Genomic DNA, 21,069 nt, shown 5'->3' on the forward strand with positions numbered 1-21,069 from the left:
GCGCGCTCCGTGATTGGCTGTCGCGATCCTCGCGCCTCTCGTCCAATGGGAAGCTGCCGAATCGCCAGCAGTCGCGAATGTAAATATTGTTTTGATTTAAAACTTTCGTGACTGCAGAGATTAATATTCTTGGTTCTTTCGGTAAAGTCACGTAGAAGGGTAATAATAATTATTAAATGATTATTAAATAATTATTATTTCACTTCTACGTGACTTTACCGAAAGAAACAACAATATGTAAATATTGTTGTTTTTATGCGGGGCTCCTCCAATCGGAGAGCGCGACTCGCGGGCGGCCACGTTGGGTGGGGCGGGGCGGGGAAGCCCGGCGTGTTGATGACGTCACGCCGCCCGCCCGCTATATAAGCGGCGGGCAGGCGGCTTCCTCACCCAACGTGGCTGCCGTCAGCTGCGCGCACGTGTTCGCCCTCCCTCCTGCCCGCCCGCCCGCCCGCCCGCCCGCCCGCCCTTACACGTGGGGCGACGATTCCCAGGGAGGCGTGAGCGTGAAGGAGGAAGAGGGGAGAGTCGTGAGAGGGGAGGAGGAGGAGGGGACTGGAGGAGGCGGGTTAGTAGCCGGTCAACCCCCCCCCCACCACCGCTACCACCGCGCTCGGCATGCGCGCTGGAGCCGGGCCCGAGGAGCGAGTGGAGCTGCGAGCGGAGCCGGGGCCCGAGGAGCCTCTGTGGAGTCGCATGGGCGGCCCCGCGCTCTGCGGCCTCGCCGCGCTCGCAGCCGCCACCGCGATTCTGCTGCTCGCCGTGGTGCACAGGTGGGGGGTGGGGGGCCACTGGGACACGGGGAGACCTGAGCATGGGGGGGCACGGGGAGATGGGGGCCCCACGGGGGTAGGGTGCACAAGAAGATGTGTACAACAGGGGTGCACGGGTGGGGGGCACTGGAAGAAAGGCTGAGGTTGGCGGGGGTGGGGGGCACAGACGGGGAGACCTGAGCATGGGGGGGCACTGGGAGACAGGGGGGCCCACGGGGGGGGGGGGGGGGGCACAAGAAGATGTGTACAACAGGGGTGCACAGGTGTGGGGCACTGGAAGAAAGGCTGAGGTTGGCGGGGGAGGGGGGCACAGACGGGGAGACTGGAGCATGGGGGCCCACGGGGGGTACTGGGGTGCACAAGGTGTGCAACAGAGGGGTGATCAGCACGGGGAGACGGGAGAACACGATAGGTACGCGGTGGGTATGGACATCAGGGACAGATGACGGGAGCCGGCAGCGCTACCGGGGTCAAGGCTCCATCGGTCAAGGCTAGGGTTGGTGGGTCACGAATTTGCGCCGTCTCGCGATTATATGGGGAGGTGGGGGTTGCTGTGCCGATGTGCTTTTGACAGAGCGAGGAATTCGCGTGGAATTCGCCAGCCCACGTGGACGGCTGTAGCCGCACAGATGGACACAAGTCGTGGTTTGCATGGGGGGGTGGTGGGGAGGAAGTGGTGAGGTGTAGGGGGGGGGGGGGGCACGGGACGTGATAGAGACACGGGAAGGTGCCATGACAGGACAGGTACATAGACGTGGAGAGAGACGTGGGGGAGAGAGAGGAGGGGGAGAAACTTTGTGGAGTGAGTGAGAGAGAGGGTGAGAGACTGACGTGAGACTGTTGGGGCACACGAGGGGCTGGTGGGACGTCCCCACTGGCGACGTTTACTCGTTTGAGGCCGAGTCGACCTAGGGGGCAGGAGGCGGCCCAGGGATCGGTTCGGATGATCGTCACCGGCGGTGTGGCGCCCCGGTCCCCGCACCACAGGCGCGTGGGGGGTTGACGACTTGGCGATGGCCACGTGGAGTTATTGACTTTTGACACAGAAGCGGTCCGTGCGTGGTGACCTCCCCCCTCCCTCCCTCCTCGCAGCCGGCACCGCCTCGACGTTCCAGCGACGTTCCTGGACCTCCGTCGTCAGGATCTTTACGGATGAGCGGAGTTCACGATGGATGTCAGCAGGAGTAGCCCGCCGGGGTTTTCCCCCCGTCCCTGATGTCATTCCACTTTAGTTTATTAGTTTATTTGTCTTTTACCCCCATGCAGCCGAGGGATTGATTTTGTTTGCAAAAGTTTGATTTCGACTCTGCTGCCCAGCCGCATGAAGTGTTCCACTCAATACTCTGTTTAGTGGCTGCTTGAAGGAGGTAGTAAGCATTGACGTTGAAGTCTGCTTACTACGGTGGGGGGGGGGGGGGTGTTGGCTCACCTCTCGTGTCCAGCCTCGGCGTCTCCCTAGGAGTGAAACGTGGCTCCTGACACCGCAGAGCAGAGTGGTGGTCGGGCTTTCTCCCCCCCTCCTGCCCCGTATGGTGCCGTGCCAGGCAACATCGCCACCTCGGTCGTCACGGTGGCTAGGAGATGTTAACTACCTCGCCTGGTGTACAGGAGGTCGTGGGTTCGATCTCGACCCTGACGCCTGCTGCTGGATATTTGGAGTTTGCGTGTCTCGCTCCCCCGCGTGGTCGCGTGGATTTTGGTCACCCCGTGGTGCCCTTATAAAACTCAACGTTTAACCTACTCACGCCGGCTTGTGCCTGCCCGCACAGTCGGCCATATTTGCGGAATACACCACGCCGCCGTTGACCCTGGCCATTGACCGAGTAACCCAACGATCCTACCAGCTCCCTCCGCAGGAATGTGTTTATCCCTGCTTCCCTCTAGACCTCAGCTCACTCTGCTGCTAAACTCCTGGTTCACTACCTCGTCTTCACTGAACTTGACTCCTGCCACCTCTCGTCTTGTCGGCCTTCCTGCCCGATGCCTTGACTCCTCTCCAATAACAGATGCACAACGCCCCAGCCCGAAATAATTTTCAACCACCCCCTCCATCACAATTCCCACAATTCTGCTCTACTTTCCCAACTCTGCTGGCTCCCTGTGTGCTATCGTGGTCTCTTTAAATGTCTCACTCGAGTCGACATCCATTCATGGTCTTGCCCCATCTTCCCATGCTTCTCTCGTACCTCACGACTCTGTCCCATCCCATCCTCCCCTTCAATGGAACCAACTCCCACTGCACATAAAACAATAATCTTCACGATAACCTGCTTACCTTCCTCCCTTAAAACAAACCCCATCTCCTCTCCCCCAGCCTATCATCCTGCCACTCCTACTCCCTACCCCAACTCTTATCACTACCTCTTATCATTACCCCTAACCCTATCACTACCTCTATCGCTACCCCAACCCCTATAGCTACCCCTACCCCTCCTTTGCTGTCCCAGCAGTTCTCCTAACCATCACCGTAACTGCACCACCACTACTTTTAATAACCCCGCTCTGTATGTCAACCACTATCATATGTACAATTTTTAATGGCTGTGAAGCTCCTTGGAAGAAGGCGCTATATAAATCTAAGATAAGATGCGGGAGACCGATGAGATATGAGAACTTGATCCTGCCCGGGCAACACGGTAAGCATGTTGAACTTCTTTCTTACTGTACGTAGCCGACCGTGCTAATTAGAGGTGCGGGGGAAGGACAACAAACTAAACACGAAAAGCAGTTCAAAATAATTCGTTTTAAACGTCGATTTAAAAATTGATAGCTCCGATGGCTTCCTAACATCGGAAGAAAGAGCGTTCTAGACGGCCGCAAAGCACATCTGAAGTCGCACGATGCACTTTGACCGTCTTTGTTCGATTCTGGCTCGTAGCCGGCGGGAGCGGCATCGAGCGGACCGTCGAACCAGGGATAAAGCGACGTAGTGCCCAAGCGGTCGTGCCTACTGCAAGCCTGCCCTCCTCCGTCTCTCCCCGCGTGTGCGCCCCACGCGTAGCCGAGGGGGCAGCGTGGAGCGAGAGGCGTGGCCGGCGGCGCCGCTGTTCCGCGGGGCGTCGCGCGTCGTCGACCTGCCGCTGGGCCAGCTGGACTGGGCGGAGCGCCTGCGAGCCGACGCTGAGGTCTGCGTGCTGGTGCTGTACGCGCCGTGGTGCGCGCGCTGCGTGCGCGCCGTGCCGCACGTGGACCGCGTGGCGCATGCCCTCGCCGGACAGGTGAGAGCCCTTTGCCCGCCGGACAAGGTGAGAGCCCCCTTGCCCCCCGCAGGTGAGAGCGCCCTGCCCCCTACGTAGGTTTCCGCCACCGATATTATTCGCAACAACGCTTTTTTCCTTTGGGTGAGATCGCGTAAATGTGAATGTGTCGTAAGCCTGACAATGCTGGTTGCCATCGCCAGCGCAGCGTCACAGTACTCAAATTGTAAACGTCGTGGGTTTGCGCTCCAACACAGCGGTGTGCTGAAGTCGTAACCCATTGGCATGTTTTGTCACGTGAGTGGAGTTGGGTTTTACGACACATTTACAATAACTGTAAGGCAGTAACATTTCTTTTCCACAATTTGTACGCTTTGTTAACCTTGTTCGTGGTTTTTACGTATTTTGTCGCGCCGATAAAAAATCGAAACGCCGTCACGCTTTTTGTAAATGGCAGCAGCAATAACAACAACAACAACAACAACGTGCCTGTATATTGGTGCTGGGCGCTTAATCATTTGGCACGAGGCGATTGCAGGCGATTAACGATAATCGCCTGCAATGGCTTCGATCAAAGCATTTTACAATAATTTAATGCTGGCATAAAACAAGCAGCTTGGCAGCAGTTGTTGTGCACATGGGGAAAGTGAATTGTTGTTTCAACTGGGCTGGCTTTGGTCTCTTTGCGATATTTTAGGCAAGGAGAGAGTAACCACTGTTAACCCGCTCCCATTCCGGTAACGTTCTTGTTCTTGTGCGTCATCGGAATGGGAAGTAACTTTATTGGTACGTCTTCCGACCGGGAGGGCGTGTGGCACAGTCTGGCGTCGGCTATACGTCGAGTGTGATCGTGCCGCTACGGTTCTCTGTCGCGAGTGTAACGTCTTTAAAAACAACGCCGCTGCTTCGCCTCTCAATAAAATCACCGTTGAGCGGCTTGCGCATTCCGAGACTCCGCGGCGAACGGGGCACCCACTCTGGGACTTGCAGACTTCTCAGAACGAGAAAGGGTTAACCGTGAGTGTGTGAGTTACTAGAGGGAATAAACTCAACATCAGAATCTGCGCTGGAACGTCCCATCCACCTCTGCTTTCAGGTGCTGTTCATTGCGGTGAACTGCTGGTGGCCCAAAGGGAGATGCAGACGAGAGATGAGCTTCTCTTTCTTCCCAGCGATCCACATCTACCACACCGGGTAAGGCGGTGAGCAGCCCCCGTAGTCCACATTGTCTCGGCCCTGAGGCCTGCCTGTGTGGCACAGCAACAATTAACGCACAGAGCATCGATGCTGCAGCTAGCACCAACTTTGACAAAGATCCCCTGTTTTAGCCTGAACACTTTTGTGGGGCGAGTGCTGTCAGCGATCAGCTATGAAAGCCCGCCACGGCACAGGAGTGGGTGGATTGTCAGCACCACGCCCAGCCACCTTTGTCTCCCCGTTGGTGATGTTGACACCGTACCAGTTACTCGTCACAGCCGAGAGTTAGAAGTGCTATTTGATGCATGGCTTGTTCAGCCAGAGCAAAAATACCCTGCTCTGGTGGAACACGAATTGTCTGTCCAGTGCTCGCCGAGCTGCATTGGCTTCCCATTGCTGAACGAATACATTTATAGTATCAGGTCGTACTAATTACACACAAAGTGCTTGCCACAAATGATGTCGTCAAGGAGCATAAACCGTCATGCAAACTCCGGTCATCCTCGCAGCAGCTTTTGACTCCGCCATCGAACAAAGACTGTCGCCGTATCGTGCGCTTTCAGATGTGCTTCTGCGGCCGTCTGGAACGCTCTTCCAATATTAGAAAGCCACTTTTAAATCATCTAGATTGAAAACTAATTTCTTTAGGACTGCTTTTTGCTTTAGTTGTCCTTCCCCGGCACCCCCGATTAGCACGGTTGGCGATGTACAAGCTCAACACACATCCGTGTTATGGTGACGCCTCCTGAGTTTTGCCGCGGTGGGCGGGCGGGCGGCCGCTGTAAGAATTCCGGGCGAGTGTCGTGGCTCCGTGAGCGAGTGGCTCCTCGTGCCGCAGGCTCGGCCCCATCCCCTACGAGGGCCCGCTGCTCGCCTCCTACCTGCAGGCGTTTGTGCAGCGCGTGATGGTGCCCGTCACGCACGTCGCCACGCCGCACCACCTCCTCGACTTTCTCGCCACGTCGGAGGTGAGCACTGGCAGAACCCCTCCCTCCCTCAAACTCCGGTCATCCTCGCAGCGGCTTTTGGTTAACCATCGAACAAAGACGGTCACTGCATTGCACGCTTTCAGATGCACTTGTTTGGCCAACTGAAACGCTCTTCCAATATGAGGAAACCGCTGGATCTATGAACTTTAAAATCTAAATTGAAAACTCATTTGTTTAGAACTGCTTTTTCTGTTTAATTTGTTGTACGGGGCACCTCGCGTGACACATGCTCTGTGATGACGTGACGAATGATGGCTGTTGTCGTGTGTGTGTCTGTGGCAATGTATGTGTGTGTGTGAACCTGGTGACCCGAGTTCCATTCCCGCTCATGGCCACCACAAGTGACGATTATCTGAACCGGTCCTGGGCCTCTCCTAGGTCGAATCAGCCTCAAATGAGTCGTCTTTTGAATACCTGTGTCTGTGTTGCGTCCCCTGCAGCCGGGTATCTTGGGATTTTTTGAGTTCAATGCATCTCCGCAACCGCCTGGGTACCTGGAGTTCTACCGTGCTGCCCTGCTGTCACTACAGAGAGGTAGGACAACACGCACGCACACATGTCGTGGTGCGCGGAGAGACGGGGACAACACACACACACACGTGGTGGTGCGCGGAGAGACGGGGACAACACACACACACGTGGTGGTGCGCGGAGAGACAGGGACAACACACACATACACGTGGTGGTGCGCGGAGAGACGGGGACAACACACACACGTGGTGGTGCGCGGAGAGACGGGGACCACACACACACACGTGGTGGTGTGCGGAGAGATGGGGACAACACACACACACGTGGTGGTGTGCGGAGAGACGGGGACAACACACACACACGTGGTGGAGCGCGGAGAGACGGGGACAACGCACACACACGTGGTGGTGCGCGGAGAGACGGGGGAAGCACGCGGCAAACGTCGCAAACGTGGCCTACATTCCACCTGTGCAACGAGGCTCCGTGCCACTCTTACTCCAGTTGTGCCGGTTGGGGTCGCGTCGTGAGATGCTTCCACAAGGAGCTCTCGCAGAAAGCAGCGCACCACGTGGAGTTTCAGTTTTCAGTTTCATTTATTTGGAATAGCCCTGTGAGCCATTCGGCTCTTGAATTGGGTGCAACCGCAACAAACAAAAGACAAAAACATGAACAAGAAAACATCTTAAAGTGACTATGTGCAAACAGAAAATCCAGAATACCAACGATCTTGACTGGAAGATGTCACAGCACCAGGCCGCGTTAGAGAAGGCACCTCTGGAAGATGAGGTCACAGGACTACTCCTGAGTTGCTTTAGCCACACGAGGTGATGCTCCTTTTCTCACTTCTCGGAGATGGAGAGTAAGGGAAAGGCATGGCACATCTATACAGGAAATCATCATCTGGTCTTCGGACGTCTTCAAGCTGCCTTCCAGTTCACAACACCGGCTCGGCACCTCTTGAGAAGAGCCTGCGTGTGGGGTCGGGGTTAAAATGCAGTTCACACAGAATCTATAAAAACTATTAAATAAAATTATTTTACCACGCGTGGCCCACTGAGCTTTGCAGCTTTTTTTTTCAGTAGCGACCTGGACACAAATTATAGCTCAACGAAAGTGGCTTCTTCTCACGTGGAAATGTATAGCAGCCCAAATCCTCTTAAACGCATGTTTATAAATATGGAGGGGAAAACCGGAGGACCTGGAGAAAAATCCACGGGGAGAGAGAGAGACATGCAAACTCCACATACACTGCAGACGGTCAGGGTTGGGGACGAACCCACTGTGGCAGCTACTCAGGCAGGCGATTTGTCCACATCGGTGGAGAGGCGCCTGATCGCCTAGATCAGGGGTCGGCAACCTGCGGCTCCGTAGCCGCACGCCGGCTATTGAAGGAGCGCTCCGCTACGTTACTTATTGGCGACCACCGTCGTGTATTCGCGTGCAATTGCGGCTCTTGAAATATTGAGTTTGTTACCGAATTAGAGAAGAAAAATGTCTCCCCTTGTTATTTTCGGTCGCCGACACCCCTGGCCTAAGTGTTCTAAAGCTGTAGAGATTTTAATTGTTTTCAAGTCCGCTAGGTGGCGCCACGAGCCGTAAGTTCACACGTGCCCAACCATCAGAGGTCGCAAACGGGTTTTGATTCCTTACCCTTACCCGGCCGCACCAGGGTCGCAAACGGGTACCCGTACCCGTACCCTGCCGGGTACGGGTAGCCGGGTATCGGGTAGGGTACGGGTATCGGGTACCCGGTTGCGACCTCTGCCAACTGTGCAGCTGTCCCGTAAAGCCCATTGAGCTATTAGTTATTTTTCGGAAGCAACCTGGCCACTATTGAGGGATCCAATATTCTTATATTGTCCACAATGACATGAATGATTATTTGATGTTATTTATTTTATATATACTTTCTTATGAAACAGGACCTCCTAGTATAAAGGGAGGGTTCTTTGTTTGTAAGATCGCTCCTTCACCAGCATTTATTTAAACAAGCCTGACTGCTGATCAGACACAATACTGGTCCAGAGTTTGCTTGACTTGAAGCAACGCTGCTGAAGTTGTGCACTCCCAGAAAGCCGTGGCTTGTTGATGGGTTGAGTCAGAACTGGTGGCATGTTTCACGTCAAGACAGGAGTGCGACGGAGACGTCTGCTTATTTATTGGCGCGGAATATTGGGTGCGCTCTCAGAGTCACCGCGGTGAGCCGTAAACAGGATCGCATTCACCGCCGCGTCGCGTCAACGCTTGGCTTGCAATGACTGCGCACCTCTTGGTCACCTCTGATAAACTCGGCGGCTGTTTCACAGTTGAAATCTGACCGCTATGGTCTCATCCTACAGCAGTGTTCTTAAATAATTTTCAGAGGTGGGGGGGGGGGGAAGTCGGTTTCGACAATAAGACATCATCAGTGTGAGGACCGCCACACATTTGTAACCATTAGGGGTTTGACAGCAGCACGATGATGGTGGGGGGTATTTTCACTGTTTGTGTATTGTCAGGGGCCGCACTCAAGGCCACCAGGGGCCGCCAGTGGTCCGCGGTGAGCCTTGCGATGAAGAACGCTGCTGTCCCCAACCCCATCCCCGTCCGAGTCTCGGGTGTCCTGCTTGGTCAGCTGATCGCCGGACGCCGCACTAATTCCCCGACTCAAATGGAGCCCTCGTGCTTGGTTGCACTGTTTTGACGAAGTGAAATAAAAAGCTCAAAATGACCACTTGAACGACGAAGGCAACTGCAACGCCGCGTGGTATTCCCCACACAGCCTCTCGTCCCAAATACTAACCAGGCGCAACCCAGCTTAGTTTGCCGAGATCTCATGAGATCGGCTGAATTTAGGGTGATTTGGTCATTTTCACGTGTAGTTAAATTGTGTTTGGAGCAGGTGTAAAATGAAAACCATGTGATGGCGAGTGCCTGCACTGGGTGTGATCGCCCGCTGCACATGGGTTCCGTGCGCACTCTGCGTGACCGCTCCTGCGCTTGGGTTCTGTTTCTCTCCGGCAGACGGTTCGGCGCCGATGCGGTTCGGCGTGCTGACGAGCGGCGGCGTTGCCCAGCTCGCGGGACTCGTGCGCCCGGGCTCCGTGTGCATGCCCCGCCTCTTCAACTCCACCGCGGTGAGCCACCCAGCGTCGGTCACATGGCCCAGGACCAGTGCCGGATTAAGCTAGTGCGCGGGGCCTGTAGCATATGTTTAGAAGTGGCCCTAAATAAGAGGGTCCTGCATTGGCTGATTTAGTTCTTTCTGTACTGGAGCGTTTGGCTTCACGTGGGGAAAAAAATTGGCACATTTTGAGGATTGACACTCAAAGCTTTGCACAGATGGGTCAGGAGGCTGTAGCTGCCATGTGGCGAGTAGTCCCGGTCATGGCCCCGGCGTCACGGTGGCGAGATGTGAACTACCTCGCCTGGTATACAGGAGGCCGTGGGTTCGACCCCTCCCCTTGACAATACCTGCTGTATATTTGGAGTTTGCGTGTATCGCTCCCTGTGGTCGCGTGGTTTTTTCTTTGGGTCCTCTAGTTTTTCCCTCCACATTTATAAACGCGCGTTGAAAAGGATTTGGCTGCTATACATTTGCACGTGATAAGCTACTTTGTTGGGCTATCATTTGTGGCCAGGTCGATTCTGAAAAAGAAGCTTAATTTCCCAGTGGGCCTTGCCTGAAAAAATAAAAAATAGGCTATCGTTTAAATTTGGATTTAAAGCTTTCGTGACTGCAGGGATTCATCTTCTTGGTTCTTTCGGTCAAGTCACGTAGAAGGGAAATAATAAAATAATAAAAATAAAACATAATAAAATACAATTCTCACGACGTTTCGGCCACAACGCAAGCAGCCGTCCTCAGGTGAAGAACAGGTCTGTCAGACGCTGTCTTTCCGACAGCCCTGTTCTTCACCTGAGGACGGCTGCATGCGTTGTGGCCGAAACGTCGTGAGAATTATTTTATTATGTTTTTATTTTATTATTTCCCTTCTACGTGACTTTACCGAAAGAACCAAGAAGATGCTATCGTTTAGTTTTTGTTCGAATTACCACGGTTTGCTTCAACACACACCGTCCGCCAGTGCTTCCCCCGCCGCCATCGTCACGGTGGGCTTCTGCGTTCCGGGCAGGTGTTCACCGAGACCGGCGCGGGCGCCACGGCCGAGACGCTGTATCGCTGGGCCGCTGGCGCGCGCCAGCCCCCGCCGCTGCAGTGGCTCCGGCCCAGCGGGCGCAAGAGCCTGCTGCTCAACACGGAGCTGCGCAAAGGCCCCGCGCTCATCCTCTTCCTGCCCTTCCGGCCGTTGCGCTCGGACGGCCACGAGCTCCTGCACATGGTAACCGCCGCTCGTTCGCGAGCGTGCCCGTGCGGGGCGGACGTTCGCCCCCCGGCTCTCCACTGCGACACCGATCGTTGTGCGGTTTTGTCTTCTGTTCGTGTTGTGCCGCTTGTGTTGCAATCGAAACGTCATAGTTTTTTGTTATTTTGTTATTTTCTTTGAGCCTATCTACGTGACTTTACCGAAAGACCCAAAGAATATGAATTCCTGCAGTCACGAAAGCTTTAAGTAAAGATTTAATTACCCAATGTACTATATTTAACACAATTACACTTGCTTCTGGTCTCTATCAACAGCGATTGGAGAAGTCTAGGCCCAGCTGGAGGCACGGGAAATGGACATTCGGAAGTGACTGCTTTCTGTTAACAAGTCATATTAAAAAAATAGTTTTCATTCGTAAACAATTGGATACAGTATACGTTCCATTAGTTTAATTATGGGCAGTGTTAGGGTATATATTCGAAGAAATGATATGATACAGGTCGTGATAGAAAATAGACGATAGCGCAATGCAGTACTGAGAGAAAACTAAAACAGTAATCACCTATTTGCGGCTATGGGATTTTATCGTTCATTTTGGGGGGAAATTGTTAAGTTTCCGACATGCGGAAAATTCGGGTTTATGGATCATTCACGGGAACCTCTAACCCTTCCGTCACCCAGGGACTGCCTGCGTAAAAATAATGTTTTACCGAGTTCACTGATTGGTTGACTCTGATAATATTGGGCCGACTCGGCACTTCACTTTATCCGGGCGACTAAATGAAGAGAGAATGGCTCCCCGAAATCCGCAATCTAAGTACTGCTCTGTGGTCCATTGGAGACGAGGACTCCTTTTCAGCGAGGCCTTGACAAGGCGTTGGGTGAGTGTCGGCACGCCCACTTGTGTCGTCCCCAAATGGAGGCTTCCACAATCATCATCATCTTTGCATTCTCTTTTTTTTGCATCTCTTGCCGCCACCGTCATGTGAGGTTTGGTGGATCGCAATCGTGTGATCAAGCTCCATTCCCGTGGGCGCTTAGGTGCTATGCCCTAGCCCGCCAGGAGAGGGCAGTGTAGCAGAACGTGGACTGCGTCTGTTCCACCTGTATGGAATTAATTATTGCCCCTTGGCACGCGAGAGATTTCACCGCGTGTTCTGGTTTCCTCCCACATGTAAATACGCGCTGCGTCTTTTGGCTCGGCCATCGACCAAAGACGGTGGGTCGCCGCATTCGCGCGCTTTCAGATGTGCTTCGGCGGCCGTCTGGAACGCTCTTCCGATGTTAGGAAGCAACCGGCGCTGTGCACTTTTAAATCATCTAGATTGAAAATTCATTTATTGAGAACTGCTTATTGTGATTAGCTTGTTGTCCTTCCCCCGCACCTCCGATTAGCGCGGTTATCTACGTACGGAACATACGTGCATATAGAGAACGGCAGAGCTTGGGAGGGAATTTGATGCCGGCTCACCGCATGGCTGCCCTCCCCGCTTGTTTTGTGGTTCCTCTTGGCGCCTCCGAGTCGTTCCCGGTCTTGCCGGAATGCGTCGCCATGCTGCAGCAAGCCGCTGTGGCGGGGGAGGGGGTTACACTGGGGCATAAGTGAGGTTATTTTGGGGTTGCACGCGATTTGGCGGGGTGCTAGGAAACGCATCCTACGTCCAAGCAGGGTGCGTGCACAGAAAATGTTCCGCGTCGCACGGCGGCGATGCGTGCCCGTGTCGTCTCCCAGCACGCGCTGGATTGTGTTTCGGTCTCGCTAAGCTCTACGGCTGAAATAGCACCAGTCATCGCGGAAAGTTCTTGATGGGACTCGAGTGAAATCTGTATTGAAAAGTCAATATTGATTATATCTTGCCCCCTCGGAGGAGACAGGGAGGGTGGTGGTGGTGGTGGCACAGAGGAGACGTAGAGGGTGGTGGTGGCACAGAGGAGACGTAGAGGGTGGTGGTGGCACAGAGGAGATGTAGAGGGTGGTGGTGGAACAGAGGAGACAGGGAGGGTGGTGGTGGTGGCACAGAGGAGACAGGGAGGGTGGTGGTGGCACAGAGGGAGATGTAGAGGGGTGGTGGTGGCACAGAGGAGACAGGGAGGGTGGTGGTGGTGGCACAGATAAGACAGGGAAGGTGGTGGTGGCGGCACGGAAGGATGTGGCCTTGAAGGCCACGCGAGGACATCCTGACGTGCAGCTGCCACTTCCCGGACGCGCGTCAGCTCGGACACCGTCGCGTGCGCTGGTGCGTGCGGATGGGGGTCGCGCTTGTTTCTCTTTTGATTTCTCCAGAGGAAGACTCGGACCCACAAAACACAAGGCCGTGCGTCGCAGGCTGTCTCCCCTGAGTCTGAGCCTCTGTGGGTCGGGGAAACGTAATGCCCCCCCCCCCCCCCCCTTTACGTAGTGGCCAGGCTCTCGTGTTGACGTGACGAAGGACCCGGTGAACTTACTTCCCCCCCCCCTCCCCCGCTGGGGTTTGGCACCGGTGACCCTGCGATTCGCCTGGTGCTCCCCGAGCCTAGGATCGGAATCGGAGTTATTTTAAAGACTGGCGGAATCCAACGAGCTACAAAGCTTTTTTTTTTCACCAATGTCCGGCGGGGTCTCTGACGAGAACCGTGACGAGCCCGTCCACGTTGAGTCGCGCGAGAGGCCCCCGCGCCGGAGTGTCGCGTCCCTTTTGCGAGGGACGCTCGTGTCCGAGCCGTACGCGTGGACGCTGCTGCGTTCTTGTCGACTGGGGAAGCGTTGCCGCCTCGTGCAAGAGACGAATATTTGTCTACCTGCGCCCGAAGTTCGCTTGCCAGCGGAGTCGTGACACCGTTCATTATTCACACTTTTGAGCGGCTGCGTTCAGAAGAGGGACGTGGTCCGTAGCAGGGGGGGAGGCGTTGCGAGCGGAACTTTAGCCAGGCAATTGGTTAATGCTGCATAGTGCAGTTCTTCATTCGCCTAGGCTGACGGTGCATTTGCATATCTCTGAAGGGCGTGTTGTTTTAAAACTTGAATAGCTTAAACTAGCAACATTTTACCTGTTGGCAGCGCCACAGGAAGGGGGGGGGGGGGGGGGAGCAGAGTCAACGAGATTAATGAACGGGAAGAAGAGCAAAGAACGGGAGAGGGAAGAGAAAGAATGGGGAATGAGAGGAAAAGGAACGGAGAGAAACGGGCACAGGTTTTCTGGGGAGATGTGAGGGAGGGAGATGCCGCAGAGAGGCCTCGACACTGCTGCACAGAGCAGAGTCTGCTTTCACAGGGGGCGGCGTCTGCTTTCACAGGGGGTGGGTTAGAGGGGAGGGATTCAGAGTGGCAGTGTCCCCCCCACCACCTCACAACCTCACCCCGCCCCCCCCACCACCTCACCCTGCCCTGCCCCCCCACCACTTCAACCTGCCTCCCCCCACCACCTCACCCTGCCCCCGCCCCGTGGAAATTCAACCAAACGGAATAACTTGTCACTGGGGGTGGGTGGGTTTTGCCTAGTAAAATAAAAATAGTTTAGTTTTAGTATATTTATGTTTATTTGCCTACCTTTCCTATACTTTCCGCTTGCATCGTTATTTTACATTGTTTGTTGTAACTTTTTGACCGCGCGCGCCCTTGCTGGACATCTGTGTAGAAGAGCCTTCGTAGCTCATTGGATTTCTCCAGGAGAAAAAAAAAAAGACACTCCGATTCTGATAAAGATTCCAATCTGTGAGAATCGCTACGCGATGTATTTTTTATTGCGCGGTTTAAGTGAGCGGTCGCCACGCAGACATCCTCGCTTGCTTGTTGCCACGCGGGTCCGCCGAGTTCGCTGACCCCATCGACGAGGGAGGAGGAGGAGCAGCAGCAGCGGCGGTGGCGACCAATCGGTAAACCGGCGTGCGTGCGTGCGCCGCCTCGGGAGAGCTGCAATGCAGCACGGCGCAAACGGCAGCATCCACACACCAAGGCGTGTGGATTCGTGCCGCGTCTGCTTTTTGCTCACGTTAGTTACAATTATAACATCACGCCCGTAGGTGGTGGGGGGGGGACTGCCCGTGAAACCGTGATGGTATGATAGATGATGACATTCTAACATCGTACAGGAGTTGAACGTCTTCGTGTGAAAATAAAAAAAAACCAAGGCTGTTTATCGAGTCTGATGGTGGCTGTGAGCCAGTCACGTGGGGTAAACCAAGGGCAGAACCCCAACCAATTTTCACCCAGGCAAGCCGAGAGCACAGACTTGGATGTTTCTTCACGTATCGCGATTCTAACAACAAACCATTGCGTTTAGTTAAGAACCTACAATAATCTAAATTTATCGCAAATATACAACCTAAAAAATAAAAATGACATTTTTTTTTTTTACGTAACATCTTTATCGGTGATTCTCGTTGTGTCTGGGACCCTGTTGAGGCTGCCTATGACTCGGCCCAACCTCTGCCCAGACGCTTTGTTCCCACAGCACAAACCACTTGCGCTGTCAACTCTAACCTAAATCACGTCGCTGACAACCATTCCCTTTTGATGGGCTGTCACGATGATAACTCGTCCTACCAATGCAAGCACTGAATATTCCTTGGCAAAGGCTATTATAAGAACTGTCCCGCTTGGTGCGATTTGTTTTTCCTTTCATCAAATATTCATGTCGTGTTCTCAGTGCAAGTAGCCTTAGGAGGGTCTGGAGTTGGCTCCGACACTTGCAGGGTTGAGCGGGAGGAAGGATGCAGGGCGTACTGTGCTTCCAGCAACGACATGGGGAGTTGTGACCTTGACATTTCCATCCATTCATCTTCCGCAGATATTATTACTGGGCGCCACGGTGGCGAGATGTTAACTACCTCGCCTGGTATACAGGAGGTCGTGGGTCTGAGGCCGACCCTGATGATGCCTGTTGGTTATTTGGAGTTTGTGTGTCTTTCTCCTCGTGATCGCTTGGATTTTTCTCCGGCTCCTCCGGTTCCCCCCCCGCATTTAGAATAATGCGTTTAGATATTTCCACACGATAAGCCACTTTGTTAAGCTATCATTTGTGGCCAGGTCGCTTCTGAAAAAGCTATATAGCTCAGTGGGTCTTACCTGGTAAAATAACAAAAATTTGAATAGTTTTTTTTTATAGTTCAATATAACGGTGCACGTGCTCTCACATTGTAACACTCATCTCTGACGACTGCGATACCAGTGGTGCTCCAAAATATTCATTTAATTTTTGAATTTGGCCAACTACTGGCCTGCCCGTTTTTGTCCTATTCATATTTGGCACAATTGTAATGTGATATTTTTTTTCTATACTTAATTAGAAGTTGGTTAAATTTTTGTCACGTCCGTTGACTCTTCTGTCTTCATGGAATGTTGGCCACAGGGTTATATTTTAACTGACATTAAAAGTTTTTCATGTTTATTCTTTCGGTTCATATTTGATCTGTTATCAATATCTGTTGAACACGTAGGCTTTAGCGACCAATATAATCCATAATAGAGGTTTTTGGGTAAATATATAAATGTGTCGTTAAAACCCGCCACCACCCGACACAGCCAACTAGGTAAGGGTTGTCACGTATTCTGCTCGGACGGGGTAGAAATGGTAAAATAACACGCAGTGTTTACCGAAAGAGAACGCATACTGACGCCTATCTGAATGCAGAGTCACACCATCACCCTGCACAGAAATCTGCTCTTATCAAGACGCTCATTCATCGAGCTAAGACAGTGTCAGATGGTGACAGTCTGAGAAGTGAAATTCAACATGTTAAAGAAGCGCTGCAAATGAACGGTTACAATGATGCACAAATCAACAGGGCATATGAATACCAAAAACAAATCAACTAACCAGGGCATTGAAACTGCCCAAGTAATTAAAACGATCAAAATACCGTACATTGCGGGAGTAACTGATAAACTAGCCAGATGTTTGGAAAAACAAAGCATCCCAGTCGGATTTGGCACAAATACTCCCAAATGCAACTGTCAGCAGTAGCAGAACACGCGTGCCAACAAGGACACTAGATTGATTTTGATAAAGTTTTGTGCAAAACTAGCTACTACTGGCCAAGACGAATTAGAGAATCTATCGAAATTGAAAGAAATCAAAATAATTTTAACCGTTCGGATAGCTACCGCCTTAGTGCTGCGTGGAAGCAAATCATCAAATAATACATTATTTAAATGCATGCCTACAAAGGGCGGCAGGGTACTTCAATAGGGATTACCGTTGGTTGGGCTATTTTAATAAACACAATTGACAGGAAGGACAAGTTCAAAGGGCTCGCATAATGTACGTTGCCTCGGTAATCACCCCCCCCCCCCCCCCCCCACATTGTGCAAGTGCGCAGCTGCGTGGTCAACACATCTACGCCTCTCTATATAAGGAACGAAACAGTAAGACTTCTCCACAAATCTGGCTGTCGCCTGATGAAGCTAATTGTAATTACTGGCGAAACCTCGTACCGGGTTTGTAAATGTTGTGGCTTGGCTCTCCAACACACCGGCGTGCTGTACTAGTGACTAATTGGCACGTTCTGTTTACGTGACAACCCTTACTAGTTGGGTGGTGGCGGGTTTTAACGACACATTTACGCGATCTAACCCAGAAACCTCTTATGGATTATCAATATCTATTTTACTTCTTCCCGTGTGATCACCTCAAATTCATCATGTACAAAACCCGATCAAGAACCCTGAATGAGTTGAGACAAAACACGACAGACGAAAGTTCAGAGATTACAAATCTTTGAGAAATGGTGGTGGCGGCAGCGGCGGTGGTGGTGCTGTCATTGGCCTGGCACGGCGCTGTGGTGGCGTCGCCGTTGCTCGTTGCCGAATGGGCGGGTATCGGTGCCGTGTTGTTGATTCATTCGTGGTGGTGGTGGTGGTCCCAGGCAGAAGAACTCGCCCTGGAGTACCACAACTGCGAGTGCAGCGACGCCGTGTCCCTGCTGACGAGACACCTGCGCGGCAAGCAGCGCGGTGCGGAGCCGGAGCCGCCCGCGACCTCGGCTCCCTGCTGCAGCTGCCTGCTGCTGCAGCCGCGGCCTCCGTCGGGACGCCCCCTGGTCGCGTGCGAGCTGTGCGCGCTGCCGCCGGTCCCCTCCTGCCCCGTCGGCCTCCCGGCCTTGGCGGCCCTGCCGCCCGCCGCGGGAGGCCGCGCTTCGTGCGACGGCCTGCGGGCCCAGGACGGCTACGGCACGCGGAGGTTCAGCCTGTGTTGCCGACGGCTTGGCCGCGCGGAGCCGGGGTCGCAGACCGGCGTGCCGGGTCCTCTCGCCGGCGGCCTGGGCGGCGGCTCGTGTGACGGCGGCGGCGCGGGGGCGGTGGCGGCGCTGCGGGGCCTGCGGTGCCGCACCAACCGCACGCTGCGCTTCTACGCCATGGACTCGGAGCTGCACTGGGAGTTTGCGGAGCGGCTGGGGGCGCCGTCGCCGCCGGCCCCCTCCCTCCCTCTCACGTTCGTCACCATCGTGAGCGTGGAGCAGGAGCAGCACCACGTGCTGCGGCACAACCACACGGTCAACCGCACGCAGCTGGGTGAGCAACTGCTTCGCAATCTCTCTTCGACCACAGTGGCACCACAACTGCTCCACGACCACCCCATAAACTGGAACCGCTCCAATGACAACTGCACCGCAAACTGCCCCACAACTGCCCCACAAGTGCCCCACAACCGCCCCACAACCGTACCACAACCACACGCTCTCTGCTGGGTGACTGACCTGACCACTCAATCCCTGCCTTCCTGTGCCCCAGCCACAATATCACCGGGGACTTGCAGGTTTCCATCCTATCCTCTTAGGTTCATTTCAGATCTCACTAGAATCGGCGCCTGCCAGATTTTACGAGCATCTTCTGTACTCGGGCCTCGGTAGTGGCTCGACCTGTCATGGGAGACAGACTGGGGAGGAGCCTTGCGAAGTGCTCTGCTGCATTGGCGGAGCAGCAGCGGGGACCGCCTCGAGCGCAGGGGGCCTGGAAGTTGCAATGCCCATGCATAAGAGGGGACCGCACTCTGCGTTCGTGATGCCCACTTTGCCGCACTGCCATTTCTCAGCCCACTTGGGGCAGCCCAGTGGGTTAATCGTGGCTGTGATCCACAACCCGTGCCTGGATCACAGCCGCAACATCTGGGTGTGTCCACTTCTGCGCGGAGGATGAATGCGCATTTGCGTCGCCCGTGTTGATCGTGTTTCCCACGTTGATTACGTTGCCCGTGTTAATTGCGTCGCCCGCGGCGATTGTGTCGCCGGCAGTCGCGTTCGTCGAGCAGTTCAGCCGCCATCACAGCAACCTCCAGCGGCACTTGAGCTCTGGCTGCGGCGTGGCGCGGCCGCCCCCCACCTCCGCGCGGCCGCCCCTCGTGATCGAGGTCACGACGACCACCTTCCGTGAGCTGGTGCTCGACCCGGCCAAGGTGGGTTCCCGCGGCATGGCCGGCGCCGGCGCTCAAGCCCCGAGCCTCGGCGCCGGTCTCGTACGTTATGTTTGCGTGAACGTGGGAAGGATGGCAAACTAAACACAAAAGCAGTTATAAATAAAAGAGTACTCAATCTAGATGATTTAAAAGTGCATAGCTCCAGTGGCTTCCTGATATCGGAAGGAAGACCGTTTCGGACTGCCACAGGAACACATTTGAAAGCGCTCGATGCAGTGACCGTCTTTGTTCGATGGCTAGCCAAAAGCTGCTGCTGCGAGGATAACCAAAGTTCGCGTGGTGGTGTTTTATGCTCCTTGAGGTTGCTATTGCGTAGATGCCGCTGCCAGCCACAGGAATGTGGAGTGGCTGTCACCGTATCGGATTGGGGGGTGAGCCCTGCGCAGGGGCTCGTGTGAGCATGAGAACAGATTTTATTTGTGTATACGTATGTATGTAGAACTTCTTTCGCACCGTACATAGCCAACCGTGCTCATCGCAGGTGCGGACAAAAATGTACGATTGGTGTTTCACCTCAGAGCAGTTTAATCAAACTGATTGTCAAATATAAGTGCTGAGCCAGCACCGCTGACACCTTGGGTTCGAATCCAGGCAGGCAGCTGTGACTAAACCGGGTTCTCAGGGCTCAGCAATTCGGTGGTGTCGATTCGGGCACCGGCCGCGAATATTTAAAATGCAACGTCGCCCATTTCAAATCGCGCTCCAATGAATTAGTCACGAATACCAAAAACTGAAATCGCCAAACCCGCGAATATCAAGGGTTTCTAGCATAGCGGTTTCCTCGCTTTTTTCTCAGCTGTCTCCGCATCCCAATGGTGCTCAAGCGAGCGTGGAGTGCTGTTCACCTCCACCGGTCGCTCTGAGCCAACGGGTGGAATTTCCACATTACTGGGGCAGGGGTCAGTCTATTAATGAGGCAGCCGCCCACTGTTGACTTCTCACAGTGGTAGGTCGCATCATCAGCCCCGGAGTTATAAAGGGCTGTCGGTTCCTGGCTGATATTTCAATTCGTGATCATGAGTTGAGAATGCTGGCAAGTCCACCTGGCTGCGTCTACAAATAGACAAAGTGTTCCCTTCGAAAACTCTTCAGTCTGGTTGTTACAAGCTGGGACGTGCCGTGGTGACGAGCTGTATGACCGACGTGTTTTGACAAGTCGCCGTCGGCGCTGCTGGGTGACGAAGCCGGGGGTTTCGGGGGTCAGGGTTTGCGGAAGTTGGGCTGTGGGAAGGGTCTGCTTCTGCTGCTTTATGCCGGGTCCCTGGTGGCACTAGAACAAAAATTCCCCCAAAAATACAGGAAGGAATTAAATCCAGCAGGCGCAGGCAGTGTGCCAGTATTGGGGCAAGGCTTGTTGTCGTAGGGCAATCCAAACAAAAAGACCCATATCCGGACAGGGGCTGGCACTCGGGCTCAAGAGAGAGGGGTGGATGTATGTACGTTGAACTTCTTTTGCACCGTCTGTAGGCAACTGCGCTAATCGGTGGTGCGGGGGTTTAGGAATGCAGTCATTGCCCCACAGTAAAGAATGGGGCACACGCAGGCCGGAGGCTTTCCCTGCACATTCGTGAAGAGTCCAATTCTACGAGAATGGACGCGGTTCATGCCTTGGCCTGAAGCGTTCCTTCATGCGAGTGTGTGTGTGTACGTGTATGTGTGTTCAGCTTCTTTTGCACCGTACGTAGCCAACCGTGCTAATCGGATTTGCAGGGGACAGACAACAAACCAAACACAACAAGCAGTTC

General features: G+C 54.0%; 1 protein-coding gene across 1 annotated transcript in view; it reads left to right on the top strand.

Moving 5' to 3' along the window:
- Positions 1 to 566: 566 nt before the first annotated feature.
- Positions 567 to 21,069, top strand: part of TXNDC11 (thioredoxin domain containing 11) — a 43,628-nt gene continuing 23,125 nt past the window's right edge. Inside the window, exons 1-9 of the mRNA XM_061570088.1 lie at positions 567 to 773; positions 3,775 to 3,991; positions 5,067 to 5,164; positions 6,006 to 6,135; positions 6,597 to 6,690; positions 9,631 to 9,743; positions 10,743 to 10,949; positions 17,778 to 18,423; positions 19,143 to 19,303. Coding sequence (XP_061426072.1) covers positions 619 to 773; positions 3,775 to 3,991; positions 5,067 to 5,164; positions 6,006 to 6,135; positions 6,597 to 6,690; positions 9,631 to 9,743; positions 10,743 to 10,949; positions 17,778 to 18,423; positions 19,143 to 19,303 — 1,821 coding nt within the window. The 5' untranslated portion in view covers positions 567 to 618. The remainder of the gene's footprint in view (positions 774 to 3,774; positions 3,992 to 5,066; positions 5,165 to 6,005; positions 6,136 to 6,596; positions 6,691 to 9,630; positions 9,744 to 10,742; positions 10,950 to 17,777; positions 18,424 to 19,142; positions 19,304 to 21,069) is intronic.

Source organism: Lethenteron reissneri, chromosome 44 (assembly GCF_015708825.2).
Source record: "Lethenteron reissneri isolate LAM-NWPU_2019-01 chromosome 44, ASM1570882v1, whole genome shotgun sequence".
In the NCBI taxonomy this organism is placed as follows: Eukaryota; Metazoa; Chordata; class Hyperoartia; order Petromyzontiformes; family Petromyzontidae; genus Lethenteron; species Lethenteron reissneri.